Genomic DNA, 27,350 nt, shown 5'->3' with positions numbered 1-27,350 from the left:
TGTAGGGTTTCTGTGACTGCAGGTATGTTTGTGTCCATGGTAGGACCACATGGGCTGGTTTTATGCTGCAAAGTGAATTGAACTTGGCAAATTGGCACATGCAAAATGGTAGGCGTGTGACCAAAAGTATGCACCCTGTAGCAAAGTATGGAAGGAAAGAGACGAAACAGCCACTGCCACCATTTTGGACTGAAAACGCTTATTAAAAATTTGAATATTTTTTTGTTAAACACAGGTCTGTAAGCGTCGCGTCCCCTCGCGATAAAAAACGCCCCTGTGGACAGGTAATTTAAATGTGTCCCAGTTTATTTCCTGTCGCAGTGGATGTGAATAACATCAGCTGACAGGAAGTAAACATGGACCCAAGCTGTTGCCTAGCAACGCAATCCCGTTGCAATTCCGTTGAAATGCACTAAAACGGATGAAGGTGAATACAGGTATATTCAGACAGACAATTAGTCAAATCACTAATCAAAACCCACTTTTTTAGAACTGCTTTTAATGTGTAATTAATGTTGTGTGTTTTATATCTTTTTTTATGATGTCCTTATTTTATGATCTTTTTATCTATGTAAAGTGTCTTTGAGTTTTTAGAAAAGCGCTATATAAATAACATTTATTATTATTTATTATGAGGAAAATAAAGTTTTTTTTTAACATTACAGCATGTAAACATGTTCTAGTAGAAACACAAAAGTATGAACCTGAAAATGAGCAAGATATGGGACCTTTAAAGGGACTATGTATAATGTTCAGAATTGCTTGTTAACAGCGACACCTGTAGCCGTTAAGTCAATGAAAGTCACCGTCTTGTTGCTCGCGCTTGCTCAGGTGGAGCAAACAGCGAGAACGCGCGGTGTGTGAGTGAAGGCAGGCAGGCAGAGGAGCAGAGACTCCGGCCACACGCGAGTGCGCATGGGATCCCGACCCGGTAGATTTATACATGTAAAAAGTTACAAACAGTCCCTTTAACGGCCACAGGTGTCGCAGTTAACAAGCATTTCTGAAAGTTACAAACAGTCCCTTTAACTGTGTAAAATGGGGTATAGGAAAGGTTACAAACAGTCCCTTTAAATAAGAAAAATGGCTTTACCTGGATGCATTTAGAACCCCTAACTCTCCATAAAACAAATTGCTTTTATTTTGAAAACCCAGCACCAGAACTGTACTGTGGTAAACCATCCGGGTAACTTGACAGGTCTCTGCTGGAGGAGCGGAGCGGAGCGGCAGAGAGAGGAAGAGGAGGAGGGCTCCAGTCTGTTTCTAATGCTGGGGAGCCGGGAAACAGGGACCACGGGCAGCGGGGAGGAGGCTGCTGGGGCTCCGGGGCCTCCGGGCCGGCCTCACCGCGGGGAGGAGCCGCCTCCAGGCCGGGCAGGGTGTCGTCTCTCCGGCCTGGTCAACTGGAAGCAGAGACCCTGCAGGACTTCAGCGCTGTTTGCTGCAGCCAGCACGGTGATCTGGTAGGAATCATCATGCATCATGACGCAGAGATATCATCATGATCACTCTGATCACTCCTGTTCATTACAGGATGACACCTCAGGAAAACATCAGAATAACACTGATATGGCTTTATTTACATTTATAGCTATCTTATGTTTTTTTTTCTTTTTCTTTAAATGTATTTAAAGGTGTTATTGATAACATTATAATGTAGTTCAGAGGTCAGCAACCTTTACTATCAGAAGAGACATCTGTCTAGAGCTGCAAAACATTTGAGCATTGTGATGAAGGTAACACAGTTTATAGTCTAAGTATATAGTATATAAGTCTAATGCAGTGAGGGACAAAGTGCAAATGTACTATGGAGTATTAGGGCCACATTGAGGGAAAAAACATCTGAGATTTACAGAATAAAGTCATAATATTACGAGAAAAAAGTAATTACTTTACGAGAAAATAATATCGTAATAATGCAAAAAATTAAGTTATAATTTCATGAGAAAAAAAGTCGTAATATTGCAAGAATAAAGTCATAACTTTACGAGAAGAAAAGTCATAATATTATGAGAATAAAGTCATAACTTAATGAGAAGAAAAGTCATAATATTATGAGAATAAAGTCATAACTTAATGAGAAAAAAATCATAGTATTATCAGAATAAAGTCATAATTTTTACGAGAAAAAAGTCATAATATTACGAGAAAAAAGTAATTACTTTACGAGAAAATAATATCGTAATATTGCAAGAATAAAGTCATAACTTTACGAGAAGAAAAGTCATAATATTATGAGAATAAAGTCATAACTTAATGAGAAGAAAAGTCATAATATTATGAGAATAAAGTCATAACTTAATGAGAAAAAAATCATAGTATTATCAGAATAAAGTCATAATTTTTACGAGAAAAAAGTCATAATATTACGAGAAAAAAGTAATTACTTTACGAGAAAATAATATCGTAATATTGCAAGAATAAAGTCATAACTTTACGAGAAGAAAAGTCATAATATTATGAGAATAAAGTCATAACTTAATGAGAAGAAAAGTCATAATATTATGAGAATAAAGTCATAACTTAATGAGAAAAAAATCATAGTATTATCAGAATAAAGTCATAATTTTTACGAGAAAAAAGTCATAATATTACGAGAAAAAAGTAATTACTTTACGAGAAAATAATATCGTAATATTGCAAGAATAAAGTCATAACTTTACGAGAAGAAAAGTCATAATATTATGAGAATAAAGTCATAACTTAATGAGAAAAAAATCATAGTATTATCAGAATAAAGTCATAATTTTTACGAGAAAAAAGTCATAATATAATGAGAAAAAAGTAATAACTTTACGATAAAAAAGTCGTAATATTGCGAGAATAAAGTCATAATTTTACAAAAAAAGTCGGAATAAAATTACTACTTTATAATATTACGACTTTTTTTCTCATAAACTTATGACTTTATTCGCGTAATATTCTGCATATTGTAACAGTATTTTTTATATCACAAGCAAGACCTTTGTAATCCTGCATCATTTTGAAACTGACATAAGTAAGTAAAATAATCAAATTATGGAAATCATAATGACAGGATATAATTTACATTGAAATACTGAAAAAAATACAATAATAATTCATATAATAAGTCCCTTAGATGGATAGTAATGTTATTCACCCCTCAACGTCCATTGCAACAAGAATCCAACAATAAAAAAATCTCTCAATAGTATCTGCTATGAACAGCATCAGTCCAAAGATATCAGCGTTACCCTTCAAACGACACACCCCGATACAACGTGATGCTGTAATAATAAACTGCTTTGTTTCCCTTCAGGTTTGTGGCCTTCAGCCCTCTCCGAGCCTACAGCCTCCTGGTCGTCCTGTTGGCTCTGCTGGTCGTCACGGTGACCGCCAGAGACATCGCTCGGTCCAGATCCACAGGTAGTGCCAAAAACACCTTATATACATGTACAGTATATTCTGGGGGCAGGGCTGCACGACTATGGCCAAAATGCTAATCACCATTATTTTGATCAATGTTGAGATCACAATCATTTATCACGATTATTCATAGATTTTAGGGACAAACTAGGGACGAGTTTTTCTCAGCTTTTAAATTAATTAATTAATTAATTGATTGATTAATTACATTTCTTTTAACCGTTTTAACCGACAGTGTTAATCAGTTAAAATGCTTTATGTCGTTTAACGGTTAAACGGTTAATTATTAACATCCCTACTTTCATGACATCACCGTTTTCAGATGTATGGACAATCAAGGAATCGAGAACTTATTTTATTATTGAATCTCTAACTGAAAAATGCTGGCAGCAGTTCATCCAAGCTGCTCCAAGACTTCCAGATGATTTCACCCTGGTGGTGACTCGTTAGCCTGATGAGAAAGGACGTGAGATACCGATGGTGACTCATCAGCCTGACCGTTGCTCACCAATCCACTCCTGTTTAAATGCATGTATTCTTTATGTGAGTGATGCTTTTATAAGCATAAAAACGTACCGCTTCAAGTTGCTATTATCCAGAGAAATGATAATAGCTTTCATTTTCATTTCTATGTCTTATCACTTATCTAGAAGGAGCAGCGTGGCTCCCGCCCTTGATTGTAACCTTAATGAAAACGCCATGTCAAGGCAGAAAAACAGGCACATTAAAGCAGTCTACAGGCTGATAGAAGAAACCCAGAAAGTCACGGAAGGTCAAATTTTTAGGTTAGGTTACGACCTGTTCACACATTGGCAATAAACCCCCCCCTCCCCAAAAAAACCAATTCAAAAACGTACGTACAGACCCTTTAATGTTTACATTTTTGTCAGTTCCTGAAAATTACAGAGAGAACAACTCGCAGAAATGAGTAGTGTTGCAGCATCTCTGCATCATGTCCACATACGTTTGTGTACTTATAGACCGGAGGCTGTTTTTAATGGTTTGGGCCTCTAGTTCCAATGAAGGGAAATATTAATGTTACAGCACACAATATATTAGTTAGACAACAGTGTGTCTCTGTCCTGTTTGCACAAACCTTTAACCCCCCCATTCACTGTATAAACATGTAATAAATGGAAGTATAATGTAGTTCATGTGTCAGCAACCTTTACTATCAAAAGAGCCATTTTAGGCAAAGAAAAAAAAAAGATCTGTCTGGAGCCGCAAAACATCTGAGCATTGTGATGAAGGTAACACAGTTTATAGTCTAAGTATATAAGTCTAATGCAGTGAGGGCCAAAGTGCAAATGTACTATGGAGTATTAGGGCCACATCGAGGGAAAAAGAAAATCGGAAATTACCAGAATAAAGTTGTAATATTACGAGAAAAAAGTCATAACTTTACGAGAAAAAAAATCTTAATATTGCGAGAATAAAATCACAACTTTATGAGTAAAAAAGAAAATAACAAGTAAAATTACTACTTTATAATATTATGACTTTATTCTCGAAATCCGATTTATTTTTTTCCTCAATGTGGCCCTAATACTCCGTCTTATCATAGACCTACAACAATGATAAATAAAAATTAAAATGTAAACAAAAAACAGTTATTCACTTCCACTAATTTATTTAAAAATCCCCAGGGAGCCACTGGAGAGGAGCTAAAGAGCCGTGATGTAGTTAATCAGATTAACAGTATCAGAAATGTGTTATTGATCCCTCTCTGGGGGTAAATTGGGGCGTTACAGTTGCTCTTGTATATAAACATGAAAAAATGTAAGAAAATAGAAATGAAGGAGCAAGTAACATGTTAATTATGTACACAATGCTACAATATAGTATAACACAATATATGTAGAGAAATATAAGTAAATAATAAAAATAAGAATTGATAAATATGTGCATTAAAGACGTGCAATATATAACATAAAACCACAGTGCAAATAAGTAAATACAAAATGCTGAGAAGTGGGATCTAGTGAATTAAATAAGAATATTTCAGTATTAATTGCACATTTGAGTTATTGCACAAATTATTGTACAGTTGAGTTAAATCAGTAAAAGTTATGAGCAGATATACGGAGATTTATGAATGTACAGTATTTGTCAACAATTATAACTTATATGAAAATATATTTTATATTATTACAACTGCCTTTTTTTTCCTATATACCATAGTCATTCATTATCTGTTTAAACAGCAGCCATGTTTTTATTAGTCATTTTACTCTCATGATGATGCCGTTTCCTGTGACGTGACCTACTCAGTGATGAGGATGAATAATACATTTCTTTTCTCCCACAGGAGCTCACTTATGGCGCAGCATGACTGCAAGGTAGGACACTGAGATGGATGTTTGTTTGTGTGTTTGTGTTGGGCAGGAGTTGTCTTATTGGCTCGTAGGTTCGTAGGTTAGCTTACCGGCTAATCTGTGTGTCAAACTGAATGCTCAGATGTGTTGAACATGCAGTACTCATCCCAAACCTGCTCTGGACTGATGAGAAGCTGGAAGCCCTGCAGAGCTGAGTGGTCACACATGACTGTCTACATAATCTAATCCTCTGAGACTCAACCATGTGACCACCGCTCAGTTTCAAGTCCCAAATCACAGACTCACCTTGTGATACATGAAAGATTCGATGCTTAGGGACTCTGTAGGGAAGAAATATATATTTTGAGATCTCAAGAATAAAAGTCAAAATATGTCAAGAATAAAGTAGGGCTGTTAACGCGTTAATGGAAATTAATTTTAATGGCACTAATTTCTTTAAAGCATTAACGCAACTTGCGATTTTTAGGTTGCAGTGGGCTCAGTTTTAAAGCTAGAGTGAAGATACTGGTATCATATGAAACTACAAAAACCTGATGAATCCATCGGTACCAACCATGTCATACTAGCTTGTCATGAAAAAGGCTAAATAACGCTGCAAACTTGCGCTACATTTTGACGAGGACAAACTATCATGGCTATTTTCAACGGGGTCCCTTGACCTCTGACCTCCAGATATGTGAATGTAAATGGGTCTCCTCTTTACAGATATGCTCACTTTATGATAATCAAATGCAGTTTGTTGTTGCCTGTTGGGCCATGTTATGATTGGAGCATATTGTTTTATGTTAAATGCAGTATCTGTGAGGGTTTCTGGACAATATCTGTCATTGTTTTGTGTTGTTAATTGATTTACAATAATAAATATATACATACATTTGCGTAAAGCAGCATATTTGCCCACTCCCATGTCGATAAGAGTATTAAATACTTGACAAATCTCCCTTTAAGGTACATTTTGAACTGCTACATTTTTTTTTTTTAATTAATTTGCGATTGATCAGGATTAATCATGCAGCCTCTAATTTTCAGCTTTCAGATTGTTCAAAGTTTTTATTGATTGATAATTTGCGTATAATAGAAAACCGCGTATTTAGCCTAGAAAATATGATTATTTAAAAATAAAAAGTATAGTCCATGTTTCTTGCTGGATTTACACACCTTAATATTAATGTCTCTATGTGGATGGGACTGATGTGTTTGTCATTCTCTCCTCACATGTGAACTTGTACCACTTGGTGGAGCCTGAGCTCGTTCAGTGTGTTCAGAGGTGACAACATGAAAGAGTTTACATCACCTCAGACACCACAGACTGTAGACACCGGATCAACATGCCAAGTCAGTTATTTTGGGTAATGTCATGTTTCGGTCATGGTTATTAATATATAGTTTATTAATAAAGGTTCATTACCTTTCAAAAAACTCTTCTCACATGGTTTTGAAGACCATAATAAGAGATTACTATTCAACCCTGTAAGTCTTGATTGTCAGATTTTGACTTGTTGGAGCATCTGTAGGTGCTCTTTAGTAGAATTTAGTGTTTCTATGATCAGTTTACTTAAAATAACACAAAAAACTGCAGAGTGAATAAGATTCAAAAGCCAAAATGTAGTATATATACTGTAGTATACAGTGAGACACAAAGGTCGGCTTACGTTATGGGTTTCATTTTGCAAGATACCGGTAGATTAAATATTAGGGCTGAGACGATTCACCTATCTCCCGATCCGATACTGTCACGCTATTTAGGTGCCGATTCGATATTACGATTTATTGAGATTTATTTATAACTTTATTAACACTAGACCATGGGGAAAAGTTGAATCATACACTTCTAGAGACTTTTACTTTGGAAAATATCTAAATGAATCCATTAAAAACGTTTGATTTTCAGCATGTATGTAGTCAGAGATGTCATTATTTATTAAATTTTTTCCAGCAACCCCAAAAAAAATCAAAGAATAAAAACATTTCCCTCGCAAATTAGTGGTATTTTATTTAATTTTTTATAAGAGATATGTAATGTTTTATACTTCTGGTGAATATACTCCAATCAATCTTATTTCCATAGATGTATTTTGCATATACAGTTCCCTTTGTTAACACCTTATTTTGAAAACCAGACTACTTCCTCTAACTTCTCCAAGGTGGTCTCTAGCTCTCCCGTCAGCTCCGTTCTCTTTATCCATCCATGGTCAGCTCCATCGGGGCCGTTGGAATGTATTTAACATAAATGTCAGTATCTGGGTGCTCTACAGTCGTAGCATCGGCCCATTTGACCACGGAGACGAGAGCGACGGCCGGCTCGACCGCCACGTTACCGCGATACGATAGCGTTTCCTGTCTGTGACAGAGTTAGCATGCAGCTTTAGCCGTGATGTCTAGCTCTGCTTTTCCTGTCAATGTGTGAAACCCAAAGTGTTTCCACACTTTACTGGATGTGTAGTGTTTACCACGCTGGATTTAACATGTGAGGGTGCAGGTCGGATCCACGCTGACCCTCCGACATTTTGTTCTTTTTCGTTTTGGCTCGCTGCGACCGGCTGGTTTGTTGAGGAAGGAAAATAAATCTGGATTCGGGTATTAGTGGATTTTACAACTTTTAGGACCTAATGATTTAAATAAGAGCTATTCAAGTGTTCATACTGGGAAGTTGATTTATCTCAAATAAATGATCCTCTGAGTAACAGCCGTCTCTTTCTCAATGTAAGTCTATGGGAAAAAAGTATTTTTGGGCCCAACGGCAGAATTTGTAATTCTACCGTTTGGCCACTGTGAAGATTTGCTTCAAAGCCCGGCGCTCTTCCTGGCGTTCCTTGAATATTTCGTCGTTGGCCCTTACCGACAGAAGTCCCCAGAATCTCGTCGTCTCTCCAGTTAGACATTGTCGTTGTCGTCTTTGTGTAAATGACCCTTCTTCTTCACCCTCGGATGTTTGTTTTCTTGCGGTTTTGCACCAGACGCGTGATAGAAACGTCATGAACACGCCCACTCGCTCGCTGTGAATTCTCCAGACAATGAGCGTCTCTATTCACACACGGGCTCAATCGGACATTACACAGACTTTAGGGAGCTGGGAGGGTAAAGTCTGTGGTCCAAATGCATTCTCACATAATACAGCTCCTCCGGGTTGCAGTGCATGTATGAAAGGGGCTTTAGTCTTGTTTGTGACCGAGTGGTGGAGGAGGTGGAGGGTGGGGTCACATCGGTTGCCTGGTTCACACCCCTGCCCTCATAATGGGGGGGTTGGTTGTCCGTTACTCGATGCCAGCCCTGAAAGCTCGGTGGGATTCAGTGGAGGTGACAGGGATTTGTGGGCGCCAGGCTGGATGCAACACATCTGAGTTATATAACTGATAGGCGGGTGAGTCCAGGTCAGGGGCAACTCACAGTGTTGAGTGTTTGAGTATAAAGACACACAAACAAACCTCACGAGCTTTCCATCTCACAGTAATACCAATAATCAGGGCTAGAAAGACCATGACCATGTTTGTAGTCACACGCCTGTTCCCAACAAGTAGTATGGTATGTAGTAGGGATGGGGAAATTTTTTTTTTGTTTTTTTACGATATTGAAATACATTTTTTAATGCCAGAATCGATATTTTTGCTTCATTTGAGTCTATGCGGAGGTAGAAGGAAGTTACCGCTTTTATTGTTGTAGTCTGAGTAACGTGACGTCATATCCGTTCCGTATCCGTCAACCAAAACAAACAGTAGTCGGCCAGCTGTAGCGAACAGAAACCGTTGGAGGTTCAGCGTGGATACGACCTGCACCCTCACATGTTAAATCCAGCGTGGTAAACACTACACATCCAGTAAAGGATGGAAACACTTTGGGTTTCACACATTGACAGGAAAAGCAGAGCTAGACAGAGCAGAGCTAAAGCTGCATGCTAACTCTGTCACGGACAGGAAACGTTATCGTATCGCGGTAGCATGGTGGTCAAGCCGTCCGTCGCTCTTGTCTCCGTGGTGAAATGGGCCGACGCTACAACTGTAGAGCACCCAGATACTGACATTTATGTTAAATGCATTGAAACGGCCCCGATGGAGCTGACCATGGATGGATAAAGAGAACGGAGCTGACGGGAGAGCTAGAGACCACCTTGGAGAAGTTAGAGGAAGTAGTAACTACGTCTGGTTTTCAAAATAAGGTGTTAACAAAGGGAACTGTATATACAAAATACATCTATATAAATAAGATTGATTGGATTATATTCACCAGAAGTATAAAACATTACATGTCCTTTATAAATTTGAAATAAAACACCACTAATTTGTGAGAGGTTTGCTGGAAAAAAATGTAATAAATAATTCCTAACAATGACTGATATATTTGACTTCAGGACATCTCTGACTACATAAATGCTGAAAATCAAATATTTTTACTGGATTAATTTAGATATTTTCCAAAGTAAAAGTCCCTAGAAGTGTATGATTCAACAAAAAGTTACTACAATGTCACCATATTGAGAGCCGTGTGGACTCTATCACACAGACTACATCACTGTACAGTCTAATGCAATCCAATGCAACTGTTCTGCCATAAAGTCTACTTTTATGATGCCTATAATGTTGTTGACACTGTCATCGAGGTGTTTAAAGGTTTCATAAATTCCTCCATGTATCCGGTTGATGTTTGACCGGTAGCAGTTTGATCCTTCTGTCCCAATTTGCATAATATCTAGTACTAAATAGTTCTCTCTGCCCTCCGCCTGCCTCTCTGTCTCTGTGACATTTGGCCAGCGGGGTGTTTTGGATTGTGTTGTTGTCACCTGCTGTTGTCTGTCAGAGGTGTCTTGTGGGTAGTCAGTCGTACATCAGGCTCAGAGCGAGTCTCGGGCAAAGGCTTGTGGGAGATTAGCTGCTGACCCAAAATGCAGGCTGACAGCTGGGACGTTTGAGCCAACAATGTCCGCCCATGTTGTGACTGTGTGTGTGTGTGTGTGTGTGTGTGTGTGTGTGTGTGTGTGTGTGTGTGTGTGTGTGTGTGTTATATAAAATAATATCAAATAATAGAGCTACGCTATTTTGGATCAGCCGCTGTATCTGCAGGGCTCCAGACTAACTTTTTTTACATCGGTTGCACATCATTTAAGTGCACCCAAACATTTTCACCGTGCCTTTTGCCGCTGCAATATTACATTTTAACCACTAGGGATGTCACGAGAACCGATACTTCGGTACCAAGTCGATGCCAAAATTTAAAAAAACGGTACTCGGTACTCTACAGTTTCTACAGTACTGACGGTACCGTACAATGCCTGTAACAGTCGTTGGTAGTGATGTGACGGTGAGGAAAATGTTCCCACCTGTTAATAAACTTGTGACAACACCGGTGTTACGGTGAGGGTCAACATGTGCAGAGCGCTGACTCTGATCTTTACCGTCGGGTGGCGGTGTGTCTGGCCTCTCCGGTAGCTCTTTTGCTGCGGGGGTCTACCTGGTGCCGCTGCTCCATGCACACCGGCTGTGACGGCTCCATCCGCCTCGCACCGATTACCTCATTAACATTATGGTTCCCTTATAGCGTTGGGATTAAACGTGAAATATTGCCAAATAGGTGCGTTTGCTTTTCGCTGCGACAACAAATCCTCTGCCTCCTGCTTCTACTACTCTGAGCTGACGGACCAGATGCATTCATGGTCAGTATGTAGCGTCCGTCGTCTGACTATCGATTGATAGCATGTCGCTGATACGCCAAAATGAACAAAATAGGTCAATTATTTGTATTAATTACTTAAAGGCTACATGCCTCTGTTTTTTGTAATGTTCAAATGTTTTTAATAAAAGAGTAGGTGTTGAATTACATGGGATTTATTGTTGTTTTTTTACCGTGGTATCGAATTTGGTATCGAGAATCGTGAAAATTCACTGGTATTGATATCGACTACTAGATTTCTGGTATCGTAACATCCCTACTACATCGGGATGTCAAGATTATTATATAATTTAGAAGTCGATACCAATACCGGTGAAATTCTATGATCCTCGATACCACAGTAAAAAACAAAAGTAAAACAATAACTCACTCTTGTAACTTTTTTAGGAGGCAAGTCAGAAAATGTTCATATTGGTTCCTGGAAAGCACGGACAATATTTTATTATTTGGTTTGGCGTGTGAGTGTTTTTCATTTTCCAGTTTTATGTTTCAGGAAAATGAGATCCTGACTTAAATAAATAACATGACTCATCACATGCATCATAGAAAACACACATATAGAGCACGACTGTCATCTCAGAGACGCATCATTCTGACATGTGATCGAACGTCACGTGACTTTAAATGGATTTTGTTTTTGTGGCTCCGAGGAAAGACTCGCTGTGTCGCCGTTTGTTCCCACAACAAACACACAAAGTGTCTTAAGAGTTGTGAAACCTGAGTGCAGTGTGTGTGTGTGTGTGTGTGTGTGTGTGTGTGTGTGTGTGTGTGTGTGTGTGTGTGTGTGTGTGTGTGTGTGTGTGTGTGACTCAGCTGTTTCTGCACTGCTTGAACTGATTCAGAGGTGTGACATGAGGCAGTCGAGCCAATCGGGTCACTTGACACAGATGGGGGGGAAGGGGGGGTGTGCTTCAGAGCGAACCATCTGATTGGACGGAGGCCGACTGGTAGAAAACAACACAACAAACCAGCCGTGACATCACAGTCAAGTGATGTGATCAAGTCATACATGTATATAAACAAGAGTCATGGTGTTGAAATCTTCAAGTGTTTGTGATTTAACATGTTAAAATCACACATTTATCACTCAGAAATGTCTTTTTGTGGTTACTAGTTGAAATCTGGTTGACCAAGTGGTACATCTTTAACAATCTGAGAGCCACAATAGAGCCGTTTTTGTCTTTTTTAGGGGGGTACAGGGGGTCTTTAGGGGGAGATAGCAGGTCAACAGTAGATGTCACATAGAAGTGGTGAACATCATCTGAAAGCTGGGAACATGAAGATTAATTTGAGATGCTGCTCAGCACTGTGTGTCAAGATGTTCTTGTCATAAATCAGAAATAAACATGAATTAATGAATGAATTAAAATAAATTGTTCTAGTGTATAAGGGTTTAGGACATTATGATAGAAGTATATGATGGTCATCCCCATGCTCTATTATGTCTCATAAGTTGTTTTTGGGGTTGATAAGATTTGTTACACAGATTTGGAGCTAAATTTAACCATTTTTATACCACTGGAGAATTGATAAAAATGATCAATAATCCCTCCAAAATACCACATTAAGACACCGAGACCTTGAGGAACACCATAGAAAAACCCATGCTGTGATTTGGGAGCAAAAACATTTTGACATTTGGAGCAAGAATTTCATTTGTTCGGCGATTAGATGGCGAGCACTTCTGTTTTGTTAACTGCTCAGAAACCCCCTTATTGGCAATCTAGCTAGGAATGCCATCCATCCTCTGAATGCCCTAATGTCGTTATGTGTGAGGTCTCTCACATTTAACACATCAGTTGAGATTTGATAAATCTCTCAGTGTGGGCCAGCCTTAATGTGCAGATTCTGCATCTGAAAAACCCTGCAGCATCACGCTTGAGCTCGTATTGTATCGTCCTAAGTAGACAGAATGACTGGAACTTGTTCTGTGCATCGGCAGCTGCTGATTGAAGCGGTGATGCTTGGTAATCACCAATTCTAGATCAGTTTACATTCCTGTTTTAACACAACATCTCCAGAGCTCTGTGTACTGAACATTATGTTTACCATAAAACTAACCATGGACCATCTGTGCAGCACTTGAGACTAGAATTTGCGCAACTTCCAAAGAAGTATGCGTGTTGTAACGTACACCTGTCATCATGACGTAATTATGTGGAAACAGAAAAAATCTCTACTTTCTTAAATCTGAAGCTTAAATCTGTCATTAATGTTTTACAATAGGAATCATAATGTTTCAAATATTTTAGAAAGTCACGGTATATATTTTTTTATTCTAGTGCAGTCTGCCTCATTTAAGGGAACAGCACTGGCAGATTTGTCATGTCGTTGCGAGCAGCTCTCCTCCACTGGGAAAAGACATTAAAGGGGACATATGATGCTCATTTTCATGTTCATGTTTGTATTTTGTGTTTCTACTAGAACATGTTTACATGCTTTAATGTTCAAAAAACACATTATTTTCCCCATACTGTCTGTCTGAATATACCTGTATTCACGCTCTGTCTGAAACGCTCCGTTTTAGCGCATTTCAACGGAATTGCGTTGCTAGGCAACAGCTTGGGTCCATGTTTACTTCCTGTCAGCTGATGTCATTCACACACACTGCAACATGAAATAAACTGGGACACATTTAGTGTGTTTACGTTTAAAACTGTGAAATGGTCTAAATATTGTAGATTTTGTGACATCACAAATGGACAGAAATCCTAACGGCTTGTTTCAAACGCACAGTTTCTGAATATTCCATGTGTGTATTTCTCCATGGCATGAGTGTTTTGATACTTTCACAGTATTTATATATCACTTAAACCTGCTTTATAATATAAAAGACATCTCACTTTTACCGGGAGAGAGCGATGAAAAACGGGAGTCTCCCGGGTAAATCAGGAGGGTTGGCAAGTATGAAGCTTGGTGGTGTTGGGGTTGGTGGTGGAGGTGGGGGTGGTGGAGGAGGGTGTTGCTGTTTCTACCCCCCTAACCCCAACCCTCTGTCCTCCTGATGGCTGCCAGTTGGAATGTAGTGTGACCGGGTTATTTTTAGACGAGGCCGCTTGAAATACTCCAACCGGGGGCTTCATTGAGGATAAACACAAGCTGCTCTCACGCCGTGTGGCACGTAAAATCCTAGAGTTTGGCTCGACCCTGAGTTTCATTATTTATTTATTTTTTATATATATATATATATTGCGAAGACAAGTTCTAGCCGTCTCCATCATCTTGACTATCCAGCGTTTTGGCTGCTGCCTTTAAATAGCATCGTCACATCTTCCGAAGGTACCTGAAGCTCTTGTTGAGATGTCTCCTGAAGATCGCGGGGCAGGACTCAGGTATGACTGGAGAAGAACTTAAAGGGTTCTGCTCATCCAAATCACATTTTGTTTCTTCTTTTTTCTCACTTAGCTCTTGTGGTATCTTGTCATGCAGATAGTTTAGCTTTTATTTGTCTAGGTTTGGAGATATATGCCTCAGAGATTTCAGCCATGCCATAACAATGGAGGTAAATTTGTTTGTGGTGCTTTCCAGGAACAACCGCCCAGTTACCCCAGGCTACTTTTAACTGAGAAAAAGTTTTTTCTTTTGTTTTCATTTGGTGATTTGGTTCAACTGAACCTTTAAAGGTCCCATATCGTGCTCATTTTCAGGTTCATACTTGTATTTTGTCTTTCTACAAGAACATGTTTACATGCTGTAAATGTTCAAAAAACACTTTATTTCCCTCATACTGTCTGTCTGAATATACCTGCATTCACCCTCTGTCTGAAACGCTCCGTTTTAGTTCATTTCAACGGAATTTCAACGGAATGGCAACAGAATTGCGTTGATAGGCAATAGTTTGGGTCCATGTTTCCTTCCTGTCAGCTGATGTTAGTTACATTCACTGCAACAGGAAATAAACTGGGACACATTTAGAATGTTTACGTTTAAAACCATGTAATGGTCTAGATATCGTATATTTGTGACATCACAAATGGACAGAAATCCTAACAGCTTGTTTCAAACGCACAATTTCTGAATACATGTGTGTATTTCTCCGTATATTGAGAGTTTTGATAGTTTAACAGTATTTATATAGCACTTAAATCTGCTTTATTATATAAAAGACATGAAAATCTCACTTTTTACAATATGGGACCTTTAAGGCTTTTGATGCTACAAGATATCATCGGGGACTGAGATCTTGTACTTTTTGTTTGGATTGTGCAATCAGTGTTTAAAGTCTCAACTCATGATGAAGGAAGTTGGTTCACATTTCTTTTGGCACATTTGACTATTAATTTCAGTCTAAATAGATCAACAACATGAACAACACGCCACTTGGAAAGTGGTACACATCATTGCATCATCACACCCCATCCGCCCATAACACCGGTGTCTTGTATTACTTGTAGCTTTTGGCGTCGTGTCCTTTTACGAAGGCGTCAACTGTCAACTCGATCGGCTGTAACTGTGCGTTCTCACTCCGTTAACGTCGGCTCAATGTATACGTGGCTGTACGCAGAACATAAACAGGTATTAGTTGCTTCAGAGTCAGGTTTTCTGTGGTGTGTGTGCCCACACAGACAGGTGGGTAAACATATTTACACCCCCTCCTCTACCCTTCTTCCCAATCACAAGTGAAGAGCTGCGATGCTTTTGCCGCCATTCCTCGCATTGTTTGTCTCGCTCTATTTTTAAATCAGCAGGGCTTGTTAGAGGCTCAGACGTGCTGCTTCCTGTGTTGTTTCAGAGATTACTGGTTGGGTAGAAAGTAACCCGACAGCTGCCCTCCTTCCCCCGCCTGGAAGTCCTCTGACGTGACAAGTTGAAGAGTTGGACATTTGGAGTGAAAACACTTCTTGACTTGACTGATTGACACACCAGCGGGCGGTGGTGGTGGTGGTGGCGGTGGCGGTGGTCGGTGATGATCTGGAGCAATGAAACGTGATATATTCGCTTCTCAGTATCCAAAGTGTTCGTGGGAGTTCAGACAGCATGTGACATGTGAGGGCTGGAAAAAAATGTCAGGATTTGCACCCCCCCCCCCGTGTGTATTAGGATGACAGTTATTCTTCTCAAGTTGTGCAAATGCTTCTGGATTAAACTAGTGAGGTGTAATTCACTGGAAAATCTCTTGAGGACAGAGGCAGTCAGAGAGACGGATGGGAATATAAATCCCCCCGACATAGAGTCTGGATTTTAAACCCACTGTCTCTGCTCTGTCGATCACTTCTACTGTGTTCTACTTTGAGGAAAACGATCTGCAATCTGCGTCTCTTTAGATCCTCTCCAGTGGCTCCCTGTGGATTTTTAAAAATGGAAATGAATAACTGTTTTTTGTTTACATTTTCATTTTTATTCATCATTGTTGTAGGTCTATGGTACGACGGTATGACGGAGTATTAGGGCCACATTGAGGAAAAAAAACAAATCGGAGATTTCAAGAATAAAGTCGTAATATTATGAAGTAGTAATTTTATGTGTTATTTTCTTTTTTTCTTGTAATGTTATGACTTTTTTTCTCGTTATATTACAACATTTTTTCTCGTGAAGTTATGACTTTATTCTCGTAATGTTTCGATTTTTTTCTCGTAAAGTTACGACTTTTTTCTCGTAATATCCTGACTTTATTCTGGAAATCTCAGATGTTTTTTCCCTCAATGTGGCCCTAATACTCCGTAGTATATTTGCTCTTGGGCCCTCCCTGCATTAGACTTATATACTATATACTTAGACTATAAGTACCAGTACAAACAAACAGTTTCACCCATGACATCGAACCCCATCACCTCTAAGAAATAGAGTTTGTCTCCACGTTGGCGGGAAAAAACAAACTCCCAACAAACTCTACTCTCCATGTGGTGAAACCTTATGGTATTTTATCCTAGAAGACTCGCGTCTCTTTCCAGGGAGGTCGTCTGTCTTTCGTGGAACGGAGAAATGCTTATCCTCCTTTTCCAACCCTTACTGCTATTATTGCTTCGCGGTATCGCTGTCACATGTTCGACCCGTCATGTTTCCCTGGAAATCAGACTCCTGCGGGGGGCATGTGCCTGGAAGGCGAGAGGGGAGCAGCGGGTCGACCTTTTCGTCATAAGGGTTATGTGAGACAGGGCTGGGTGTGGGGGGGGGGGGGGGGGTCAGGTGGGTGTATATGAGATACTGTAGCTTCTCGTGGCCTCTTGTGTGCTTGTTCCTTGCATCCTGGCAGATATACACGATTAAAGGGAGGCAGGTTTGGACAGGTTATGGGGGGGAGAAAGGGTAATAGGGTTCAAAACAGAAGGACTTTGGGTGGTTATAATAATATATATATTATATTATATATATAATAATTGCGATACATAGTTGAATCGATTTTTTACCACCCCTAATATTTATGTAATTTTACAGTACATATGTCATCAGATCGCCTGGTGCCCCTTTTCTGAAATAGTGTATAACTCAGTTCTGATGCTCACTTGCCCATTGTAGGGCACATTCGGCTGTGGACACGGGTCAGCATGCCACAAAGAGACACAAAATGGCCACAAATGGACAATAAATGACCACAAATAGACACAAAACAACTACAAAGAGACACAAAATTACCATAAAGAGACAATAAATGACCACAAATAGACACAAAACAACCACAAAGAGACACAAAATGACCACAAAGAGACACAAAACAACTACAAAGAGACACAAAATTACCACAAAGAGACAATAAATGACCACAAACAGACAATAAATGTCCACAAATAGACACAAAACAACCACAAAGAGACATAAAATGACTACAAAGAGACATAAAATGACTACAAAGAGACATAAAATGGCCACAAAGAAACACAAAATGGATTGAGATCTGGAGAATCTGGAGGCCAAGTCAACACCTCAAACTCGTTGCCGTCCACATGATGTAAAAGAAAACGTGATTCATCAGACCGGGCCACCTTCTTCCATTGCTCCGTGGTCCAGTTCTGATGCCCATTGTAGGCGCTTTTGGCGGTGGACACGGGTCAGCACGGGGCAACCTGACCGGTTTGCGGCTACGCAGTTCCATACTCAACAAACTTCTGACACCAGACCACAAACAGGTGTTCTGACACCTTTCTATCAGAACCAGCATTAACTTTTTCAGCAGTTTGAGCTCCAGTAGCTCTTCTGTTGGATCGGACAAAACGGGCCAGCCTTCACTCCCCACGTCACATCAATGAGCCTCGGGTCTAACCCTGTCGCCGGTTCGCCGGTTTTCCTTCCTTAGACCACTTTTGGTAGGTCCTGACCACTGCAGACCGGGAACATCCCACAAGCGCTGCAGTTCTGGAGATGCTCTGACCCGGTCGTCTAGCCAGCACTATTTGGCCCTTGTCAAAGTCGCTCACATTCTTACGCTGGCCCATTTTTTTTTCTGCTTCCAACACAAAGTTCAAAATGTTCACTTGCTGTCTAATATATCCCCCCCACTGCCAGGTGCCATTGTAACGAGATAATCCATGTTATTCACGTCACCTGTCAGTGGTCTTAATGTTATGGCTGAAGGGTGTAAAGTACCTTTTCTTATAGAAATGGAAGACCGTGATCACACATTTCCAATTAGCACAGGAACCTCTCAGTTTGTGTTGGCGGGAACTTGCTCAGCTGTTGCGGTAACCAGATCTCCATGGTGATTCCACACCAGCTGTTTCCAGGACAGCTGCTTCCACAGGGACATGTGGTTTCCACCCTCTTAAATTTAGTACCTTGTCATTTCATCTGATGAAAGGTGTTGAGGCAGTTACCTTGCCCCTGAAAAACATAGTGCCATGTTGTTGTTGAATGTTTTAGCTAAGAGACGAAGCCTCACGCCCTTATCTATTTATCGCACATGACCTACACACAAGCCACACGTGAGCCTTTTATAGCTGTTTTATGTGAAGTGAGCACGAGGGGCCGATGATAGTAGAGCTTAAACAGGATATGCTTTTTGGGAAAGGGGAAAGTTTCATACCTCACCAGGTGGCCCGCGATCCCCAGCAACACTGAAAGCACGTTCACATTCCTGTTCCCGTTCTGCCACCTGTCTGTTTAGTCATCTCGCCGGTTTTATTGTAGGCTTCTTAATTTAGACTTTGACATTTGCATTAGACTAAATTTCATCAGTGACCATCAACCAGTAGAATTCAAAGCCTCCTAATAAACCTCCTCAATCCCTCTCTTGGTCAAGTCAAATGTTGATACTATTTTTAATGCGGAGTCACTGCGTTCGACATCAGTAATTACATGCTGAGCATCTACACACACCAACAACCAGAGTCTGAAATGCCACTGTGGTAGGCAAGTATTTTTTTTGTCTACCACTTTTGAAATCTCTGCGCTAAATGAAGGAATAACATTTTAGAGCTGATGTCATTCAATGTTCAATATATTTTACACAAAAAACATCATATACACGGTAAATTACAGTGTTTTCGAATTACTCCGTAGCTTCTGGGAGAGCCCTATTTTTCAGGGTTGGGATGGTACTGTACTTTGCGATTGTCATCTATAGTGGTTATTTGCATAAAAACACACAATTCAAACAAATTTACCTTCATCCAATGGTCATTTTACTGAGCAGAGCTTGAACGCCTCATAATAATAACTCAATGGCACCTCTGTTAACGTTTACGGCGTTGCTGCGATGCTGTGATGTGCGGCGAGCGCAGCTCAAAGCGCGCCACGGTGTTGCGAGCAGCTCTCCTCCGCCAGGAAAAGATAAGAGAGAGAATTGTGACCCCGGGAGGAAACCGGGAGAGGGCGATGAAAAACGGGAGTCTCCCGGGTAAATCGGGAGGGTTGTTAAGTATGAGGGTTGGTGGTGTTGGGGTTGGTGGATGGTGTTGCTGTTTCTACCGTCCTAACCCCATTATTTGCATAAAAACACACAATTCAAATGATTTTACCTTTACCCAATGGTCATTTTACTGTGCAGAACTTGAACGCCTCATAATAATAACTCAATGGCACCTCTGTTAACGTTAGAAGCTCCGTTATTTAACCAAGCAGGACTGTGCTGCCCCAAAATGAGTGATCTGGTGCCTTCAGCGGTCAAACAAAGACAGACCAGCAGCACTTTGTTTCAACTTTAGGCAACTAAAACTAATGGAATGTGGTTAGAGAAAGACTTTCTGTCAGACACTGTGTGCCCGCCTGACCTCCTCCTGAGACGTTTAGCAGCACCATACACTGTCAGGGTGAGTTATCTTAAAGATGACTAACATTGCTTTTGTCTGTCTTATCTTGTAGCTGGGAGATCATTGACTCAGGCCAAGACAGCCGGTCTGGGACCGGATCTCAGCTCAGCGACTCGATCAAACTCTTCCTCCAGGAGACGTCGGCTTTCAAACAGCAAAACCCCGGCAAGGTGAGGCAGAGTCGGCCGATGTCCTCCAGACGAACCTAAACTCTCTTTACTGAGTTACAGAGAAGCAGGCTTTCAGGCTTTTTATGCCCATTCAGATTTTAATGGCGTTTTCATATTAAGTACAATTGATCCGTACCGTGCCCGAGTACGATTGCCCCCCCACTGCTCAGCTTTCACATTAGTTAAGTTGATCCGTACCCGAGGACACTTCCGTCATCATCCACGTGTATTTGTTTATGTTGAGATCAGCTGTTCTGGTGGCGGAGAGTCATTTTACTCAATGGATATTTGAAAAGTTTGTACACAAGTTTCGACAGGTAGTGAGTCTGCAACCACATCAGCTACATGATGAAATTTGTATAAAACGATTCTTCCATGATCCGGGCGTCCGTGTGAACATTTTCTGCATTTTAAAGGAATAGTTTGACATTTTAGGAAAATGCTTATTTGCTTTGAGAAGATGGATACATGTCTTCATGTTTGTGTGTTATATGTTTGTGTTTTCTTTCTCTTTTAGTTTTGTCTGCTGGTTTGCAGTTTGTGCACCTTCTTTGCTGTCTTAGGACGCTACATTCCAGGGATTGTTATCTCATATATTCTAGGTGAGTAAACTGAAGTTTTGCACATGATGAGACCATTTATATCATGCTAGTAGAGACTTGCATGCTTAGTCTAGAATATCCAGTACAGCTGGAGGATTGCTGCATGTTGGTTAAATTGACCTCTAGAGGAAGCTAAGATGCAAATCTGTGCTCCTCTACTAGTTGGAAGAAAATTCTTTCACTTATATCAGACCATTTATTTTTGGTCAGCAGCAGTGATGCTGGATTGTGACACTTAAATGAGAGATATAATTGTGTGTCATCAGCATAACGATCAGTAAGATATCGCGATCAATAGCATCAGATATTATATCCCAACATGGTGAGCAAACAAAATGAAGATAAAAATGACTTTTTAATGTGTTTTCATGGCTGGTTTGTTCATGGATTTTCTGAAAACAAATACTTATTAAGCCTATGTTTTGTCTCTCTTGACGTTTCTCTGTGCAGTGCTGGGCGTTTTCCTGTTGCCTTTGATCTCATCTCGTGAAGTTGGTTTGTGGCTGGAGCCAGTTCTGCAGAAGCTGGACTTTGGCATCGGGGAGTTCCTTCAGAAAATCAAAGAAAACCATGGTACCTATGAATTTGAATCATGCCCTAACAATCTTCTCCTTTACTTTTTGTATTCAATATTGGAGTAGAAATCTCAACGCATCCATGTTGTCTTCCTTTCAGAGAGGAGAATCATGCAGGCTCAGACTGAGAAAGAAGGCATCGAGTCGGACCTCTCTTCCATGTTTCCTAAGGTTGGCTGATCTCATCTCATCTCAGTCTAATGATGCCTCTGTTCACCGACAGTGTCCAGTTAAAGCTAATTGAAATGCAGTACACATGGTCCACGTCAGCATCGAGGCCTGAGCCAAAGGGAAGACGTCTTTCTCTTCAAGCCAAACACCTTGTTACACATTACAGGAGTGTCCCTCAAAAGTCTCAACTTTAGACCCTGCATACAGTATATCATCATTTTCTTAATAGAGTGGATGTAATGCAGAGGGATGAGTCATCATACAAGCAGGACTCTAGGTTGAGAATAGAGACGTCAGATTTAAGCCACAAAAATAAGGGCTCGATTTAGATTCAAGTTGAACTGAGACTGGAAAGCAAAGGTCCACTTACTTGAAATTTCCAAGCTCGAAAAATTTCAAGTATTAACCTGATAAAATCCTGGAACGATATAATATATTTTCTAGTTAATAATTCATCTTTTATTTCTGCCCCCATCTCAGCTCCGTCTGTTTTTTGCACTTTAAAATGTGACGCCTCCGTGTGTTTCCCTCCTACAGCTCGACTCCGCAGTGTGTAAGGAAATGTCTGTATCGGACACAGAGGTGTCTGATGTGACGTGGACGGACAACGGTACTTTCAACCTGTCAGAGGGACACACGCCACAGACTGAGAACTCAGAGGGTACGTCAGCTCCACGTTGTCCTACAGATGGACACGGGAGGTTTCACATTTTTTATCTGTTCAAAATGTACCTTAAAGGGAGATTTATCAAGTATTTAATACTCTTATTAACATGGGATATTACCTTTTTACCTCACAGACCTTGACAGAGAAGAAGCGTTCACTGGAGGCCTCCCAGAATTCCCCTCACTTGACAACGGCGCAACGACCAACGGCGACGACGACGACAGCCTCGGCCTTCCCTCGCCTCCACCTCAGCGGCCGATCAAACCCAAGCATACGCCACAACCCGCCGACAATGCCCTCGAATTAGTCAACCAGATGGCGGGCGACTTCATCGCCGCTGCCGTCACGGCTGCCATGCAGGAGAGGATAGAAGCGGCGATCGGCCTCGCGGCGCCGAGCTCCGGCTATGAGCGGTCGAGACTTCCGGATTCCGCCAGGCTGCTGGAGCTGGCCGAGGAGTCGGACAGCGAGGTGGAAGACTTTGAGCTGCTGGACCAGTCGGAGCTGGAGCAACTGGAGGGGGAGCTGGGGCTGGGAGAGGAGAAGGTCCAGGCCAAAGGGGAGGCTCAGGCCACGAGTGACGAGCCGGGCTCTTCTGGATTCTTCTCCAAACTCCTGAGACGCCACTGATTGATGAAAAGTACGATTGGCAAGGGAGGGGTTACAGAGGACATGTGGAGGAGAGATGAGGGTGTTCTGGTCACAGAAGACTGTCGGGGGTTGTGAGAAAACAAATGTTTCCATTTATATTTTTTCCTGTAGAGCTAACATCAACAATTCAGAACTGGACAGTTTGTCTAAAGCTGGGCATACGCTGTATCATTTTAGAAGTGTCGTTGTGTAACTCCTTCTCCGACTGTACGAGTACAACGCTTGCGATGTGAAGCCAAAACTCACGATTTATGTGCTCACGATGTACGGTCCGATCGACAGCTACGATCTGAGTGCTCACACTGTACGTGTAAAATAAAAAAAAAATACATGGCCCGTCGGCTCCTGCAGGCCGCTCAGCCCAGGAAGAGCGCCGGTCGTTGATGCCAGTTTTCGTAGTGGCCAAACGGCAGTACTGCAACTTCCGTGTCCGTCACGTGATGCCATTGGGCCCAAAAATACTTTTTCCCATAGACTTACATTGGGAAAGAGACCCAGTACGATCACCTGAATAGCCCTTATTTAAATCATTAGGTCCTAAAAATTGTAAAATGCACTAATAGCTTATATTATGACCCTTCCTCCGTTCATGTGAAAGAGACCCAGACCACGGCTGGAGCAAGGGCTGGGAGGTGTAGTTATGACAGCGTGACAGCTGTGATCCCGTGACCGAGCCATGTGACCGAGCGGACGCCACTCCGCCTTCCGGTCCGTCTCTAAAATGAGTCGCGCGGCTCAGAATTCATGTCAGAAACTAACTAAAATCGTACAGTGTATGCCCGGCTTAATATGAAGGCCAAAGTCCCTTTAATCAGAGTCATCCATACGTGAAAAGACGAGTATAACTGCAGCAAAACTCTCCAGCCAACAACACACCTAACACTCACTTTTGATGCTGAAAGGATTCATCCAACTACAATACCCAGAATTCCACAGACACAGACAATCACGAGGCAATCACAACACCCTTAATGTTAAACATACTACTACTGGTTGCATAGCTGACTATGAGGATTAGAAAGTAGGAAACTTCTTTTTTTTAATTATTATTTACGTTTTTAATTTTATAATTACGTTTTTTTTTCATGAAACATTTATGTAGTTTTCATTTTATAACAACATGCAGCAGGTCTCAAAATACAATGCATGCAAATCTCATTTTGCGACATAAATCGATTTAAACATTTTACTTCCAGTGCCTTCTAACCCACGTGGCTCAATGTGGTCGTCAGTAAGCATAAAAAAAAAAAAATTTTTTTGCATTTGGATCATCCTCGAATGAGTGAGAATTGTAAACTAAATTTATTATATTATATTTATTTATATGTCGATAGTCATTGTTGTCGTAATCTAAACTTCTTAACGGACATTTGACATTCAGAGAGGAAAAGTCCCGCCCCTTCAGGTGGACCTCACGGGACCATATTCTGGAAAAATATGTCCAATAGTCAACAGTGAGAGAGACATTTTTTTTTAATACCGTTTGAATTGCGCCATGACCACGACCTCCTCTCCACGCCAAACAGATAGAGCCAGAGCAACACGACCTCCTCTCCATGCCAGATAGTTAGAGCCAGAGCAACACAACCTTCTCTCGACGCCAAACAGGTAGAGCCAAAGCAACACGACCTCCTCTCCATGCCAGTTAGATAGAGCCCGAGCAACACAACCTCCTCTCCACGCCAAACAGATAGAGCCAGAGCAGCGTGAGCTCCTCTCCACGCCAAACAGATAGAGCCAGAGCAACACGACCTCTTCACGCCAGATAGATAGAGCCAGAGCAACACAACCTCCTCTCCACGCCAAATAGATAGAGCCAGAGCAACACGACCTCTCCACGCCAGATATGTAGAGCCAGAGCAACACAACCTCCTCTCCACACCAGATAGATAGAGCCAGAGCAACACGACCTCCTCTCCAAGCCAGATAGGTAGAGCCAGAGCAACACAACTTCCTCTCCACGCCAGACAGATAGATAGAGCCAGAGCATTATGATGTTTGTCAATTTTAAAACATAGTTTTGCAAGTCAAGAAAGTCGCAGTTACGTCATTTAGTTTTGTGTGAAACCGCTCGACCAAAATTTCTGACATTCCGACAGAATCGGTCCTCGGTACCCCTCCGTACACTGCACGGCAAACGACGCCTGACGAAGCTGAAATTCAGACCGTGCGGCTCAAAATTCAGGCCAGAAACGGGCTAAAATGGAACAGTGTATGCTCGGCTTAAGTCAACTGATAAATGGCCCTTTTAAAGCTACATTAAGCAAATGTTGACCGATTAGGAGGCAGAAAAAATCCAAAGTAAACTCAAAGCAGTGACCATTTAAGTCGTTACTGCAAGTGTGCACATCTAGTAAAACTGGAGGAACACTGGCCTCCTTTTAGAGATCTTTTTCTAACTAAATGATGAATGTGAAAGGAGATTTATAGTTGTGCGTTAAGAGGTTAGACTACACGTCTGGCCTACGGTGGAGACACCTTGTGAACAATCCCAGCATTGCAACTGGTCAGTTCGGGCTTCTTGTGCAGCGATAGAACAGGATTCTACCCGACCCGGTCAGACTGATTAGAATTGGGAGCCGGCCCGACTCAAGTCCCCGGTCAAGTCTTGGCTACTAACTAAGTGAACTCACGTCACAGGATGATCCAAAATTAAGCTCAAAATAAAGTTTCAGTGCACTGAAAGTAAAATGTTACGAGATGACGTATTTCCATTTGCACCTTAATTATTATTTAACGATGTACCAACTGTACGTAGGTCAGTCCGCTGTGTCAGCATCAGTCGTGGATTCACCGAATGAAGACGGAAGAATGGCTGAACTGGTTCTTCAACATGCCTTGTACATTACAATACATTGTTTTTATAATAAAGACACAGCAATGTATAATGTATCCTCTTGTAATAATCATGTAATGCCTTGTATTAGCATAACTCATAACGATGACATATTGGTTTATCAGTGCCTAAGAGGACTTTGTAGTGGCTGCAGTTCATTTCTAGCTCACATGTGATGTATAACTGTATAAGACAAAGAAATGTTCCAACCTCTGAATAAGAGTTTAGGCAAGTTCAGGCTTCACTAAAGAAAGACCTTTTTTAAGTAGTTAACTGACAAAATGGTCAATGTTTTTTCATTTATCTTCTGGTTGTATCCATGCATTTTGTCTAAAAATCCTTAGAACTTAGTTCAACATGTCAGTGGGTCAGAACCAAAATGTACTTTTATGTAATTAAACTCAAGAATGTCAATAAAATGTTGTAACACAGTCTGTAGTTTCATATATTTTGACCTCAGTGTGTGTTTGTGATTATGTCTTGTTGTGGGGACACATGTTTACACAGTCACATGGGACTTGCCTACCGTCTGGGGACAAAATTCAAGTCCCCACAATGTAGATTATTAATTTTTAGTGTTAAGACTTAGGTCTTGAGTCAACTAAACATCCAGCAGAGGATCCAGAAAGATGTGAAGCTGCTCCAACAGGAGGTGGAGGCTGTCAATCGCTCTGCTGATAAAGCAGTGGAGGACAGTGAGAAGATCTTCACCGAGCTGATCCGTCTCATGGAGAAAAGAAGCTGTAATGTGAAGCAGCAGGTCAGATCCCAGCAGAAAAGTGAAGTGAGTCGAGTCAAAGAGCTCCAGGAGAAGCTGGAGCAGAACATCACTGAACTGAAGAGGAGAGACGCTGAGCTGGAGCAGCTCTCACGTGGACAAACGTCTCACAGACAGTGACTGAAGTGGATGTTTTACTGCCACAACCAGAGCCCAAGACCAGACCTGGATTCTTACAATATTCAAGCGAAATAACAGACACAATAAACAAACACAGCACACACACGTCTGTTTGTTACTGGGAGGTGGACCGGCTGCTTTCCGTTAATTTGTCTGTTTATTGTCAATACTGTATATATTGTTCCAATTTTTTAATATTCCCCTTGAATATTGT

At 40.9% G+C, this 27,350-nt stretch overlaps 1 protein-coding gene across 1 annotated transcript; it reads left to right on the top strand.

Moving 5' to 3' along the window:
• Positions 1 to 1,186: 1,186 nt before the first annotated feature.
• On the top strand, positions 1,187 to 26,669 carry retreg1 (reticulophagy regulator 1). Its single transcript, XM_074650016.1, has 9 exons — positions 1,187 to 1,463; positions 3,281 to 3,387; positions 5,696 to 5,726; positions 20,619 to 20,736; positions 21,254 to 21,338; positions 21,789 to 21,911; positions 22,014 to 22,084; positions 22,622 to 22,745; positions 22,885 to 26,669. The coding sequence occupies exons 1-9, from the start codon at positions 1,267 to 1,269 to the stop codon at positions 23,379 to 23,381; spliced, it is 1,353 nt and encodes a 450-aa protein (XP_074506117.1). The 5' UTR covers positions 1,187 to 1,266; the 3' UTR covers positions 23,382 to 26,669.
• The last annotated feature ends 681 nt before the right edge of the window (positions 26,670 to 27,350 follow it).

This window comes from Sebastes fasciatus, chromosome 11 (genome assembly GCF_043250625.1).
Source record: "Sebastes fasciatus isolate fSebFas1 chromosome 11, fSebFas1.pri, whole genome shotgun sequence".
NCBI classification, from domain to species: domain Eukaryota; kingdom Metazoa; phylum Chordata; class Actinopteri; order Perciformes; family Sebastidae; genus Sebastes; species Sebastes fasciatus.
Note: the sequence above shows the minus strand (reverse complement) of the source record. Positions and strands in the feature narration are given on the sequence as shown.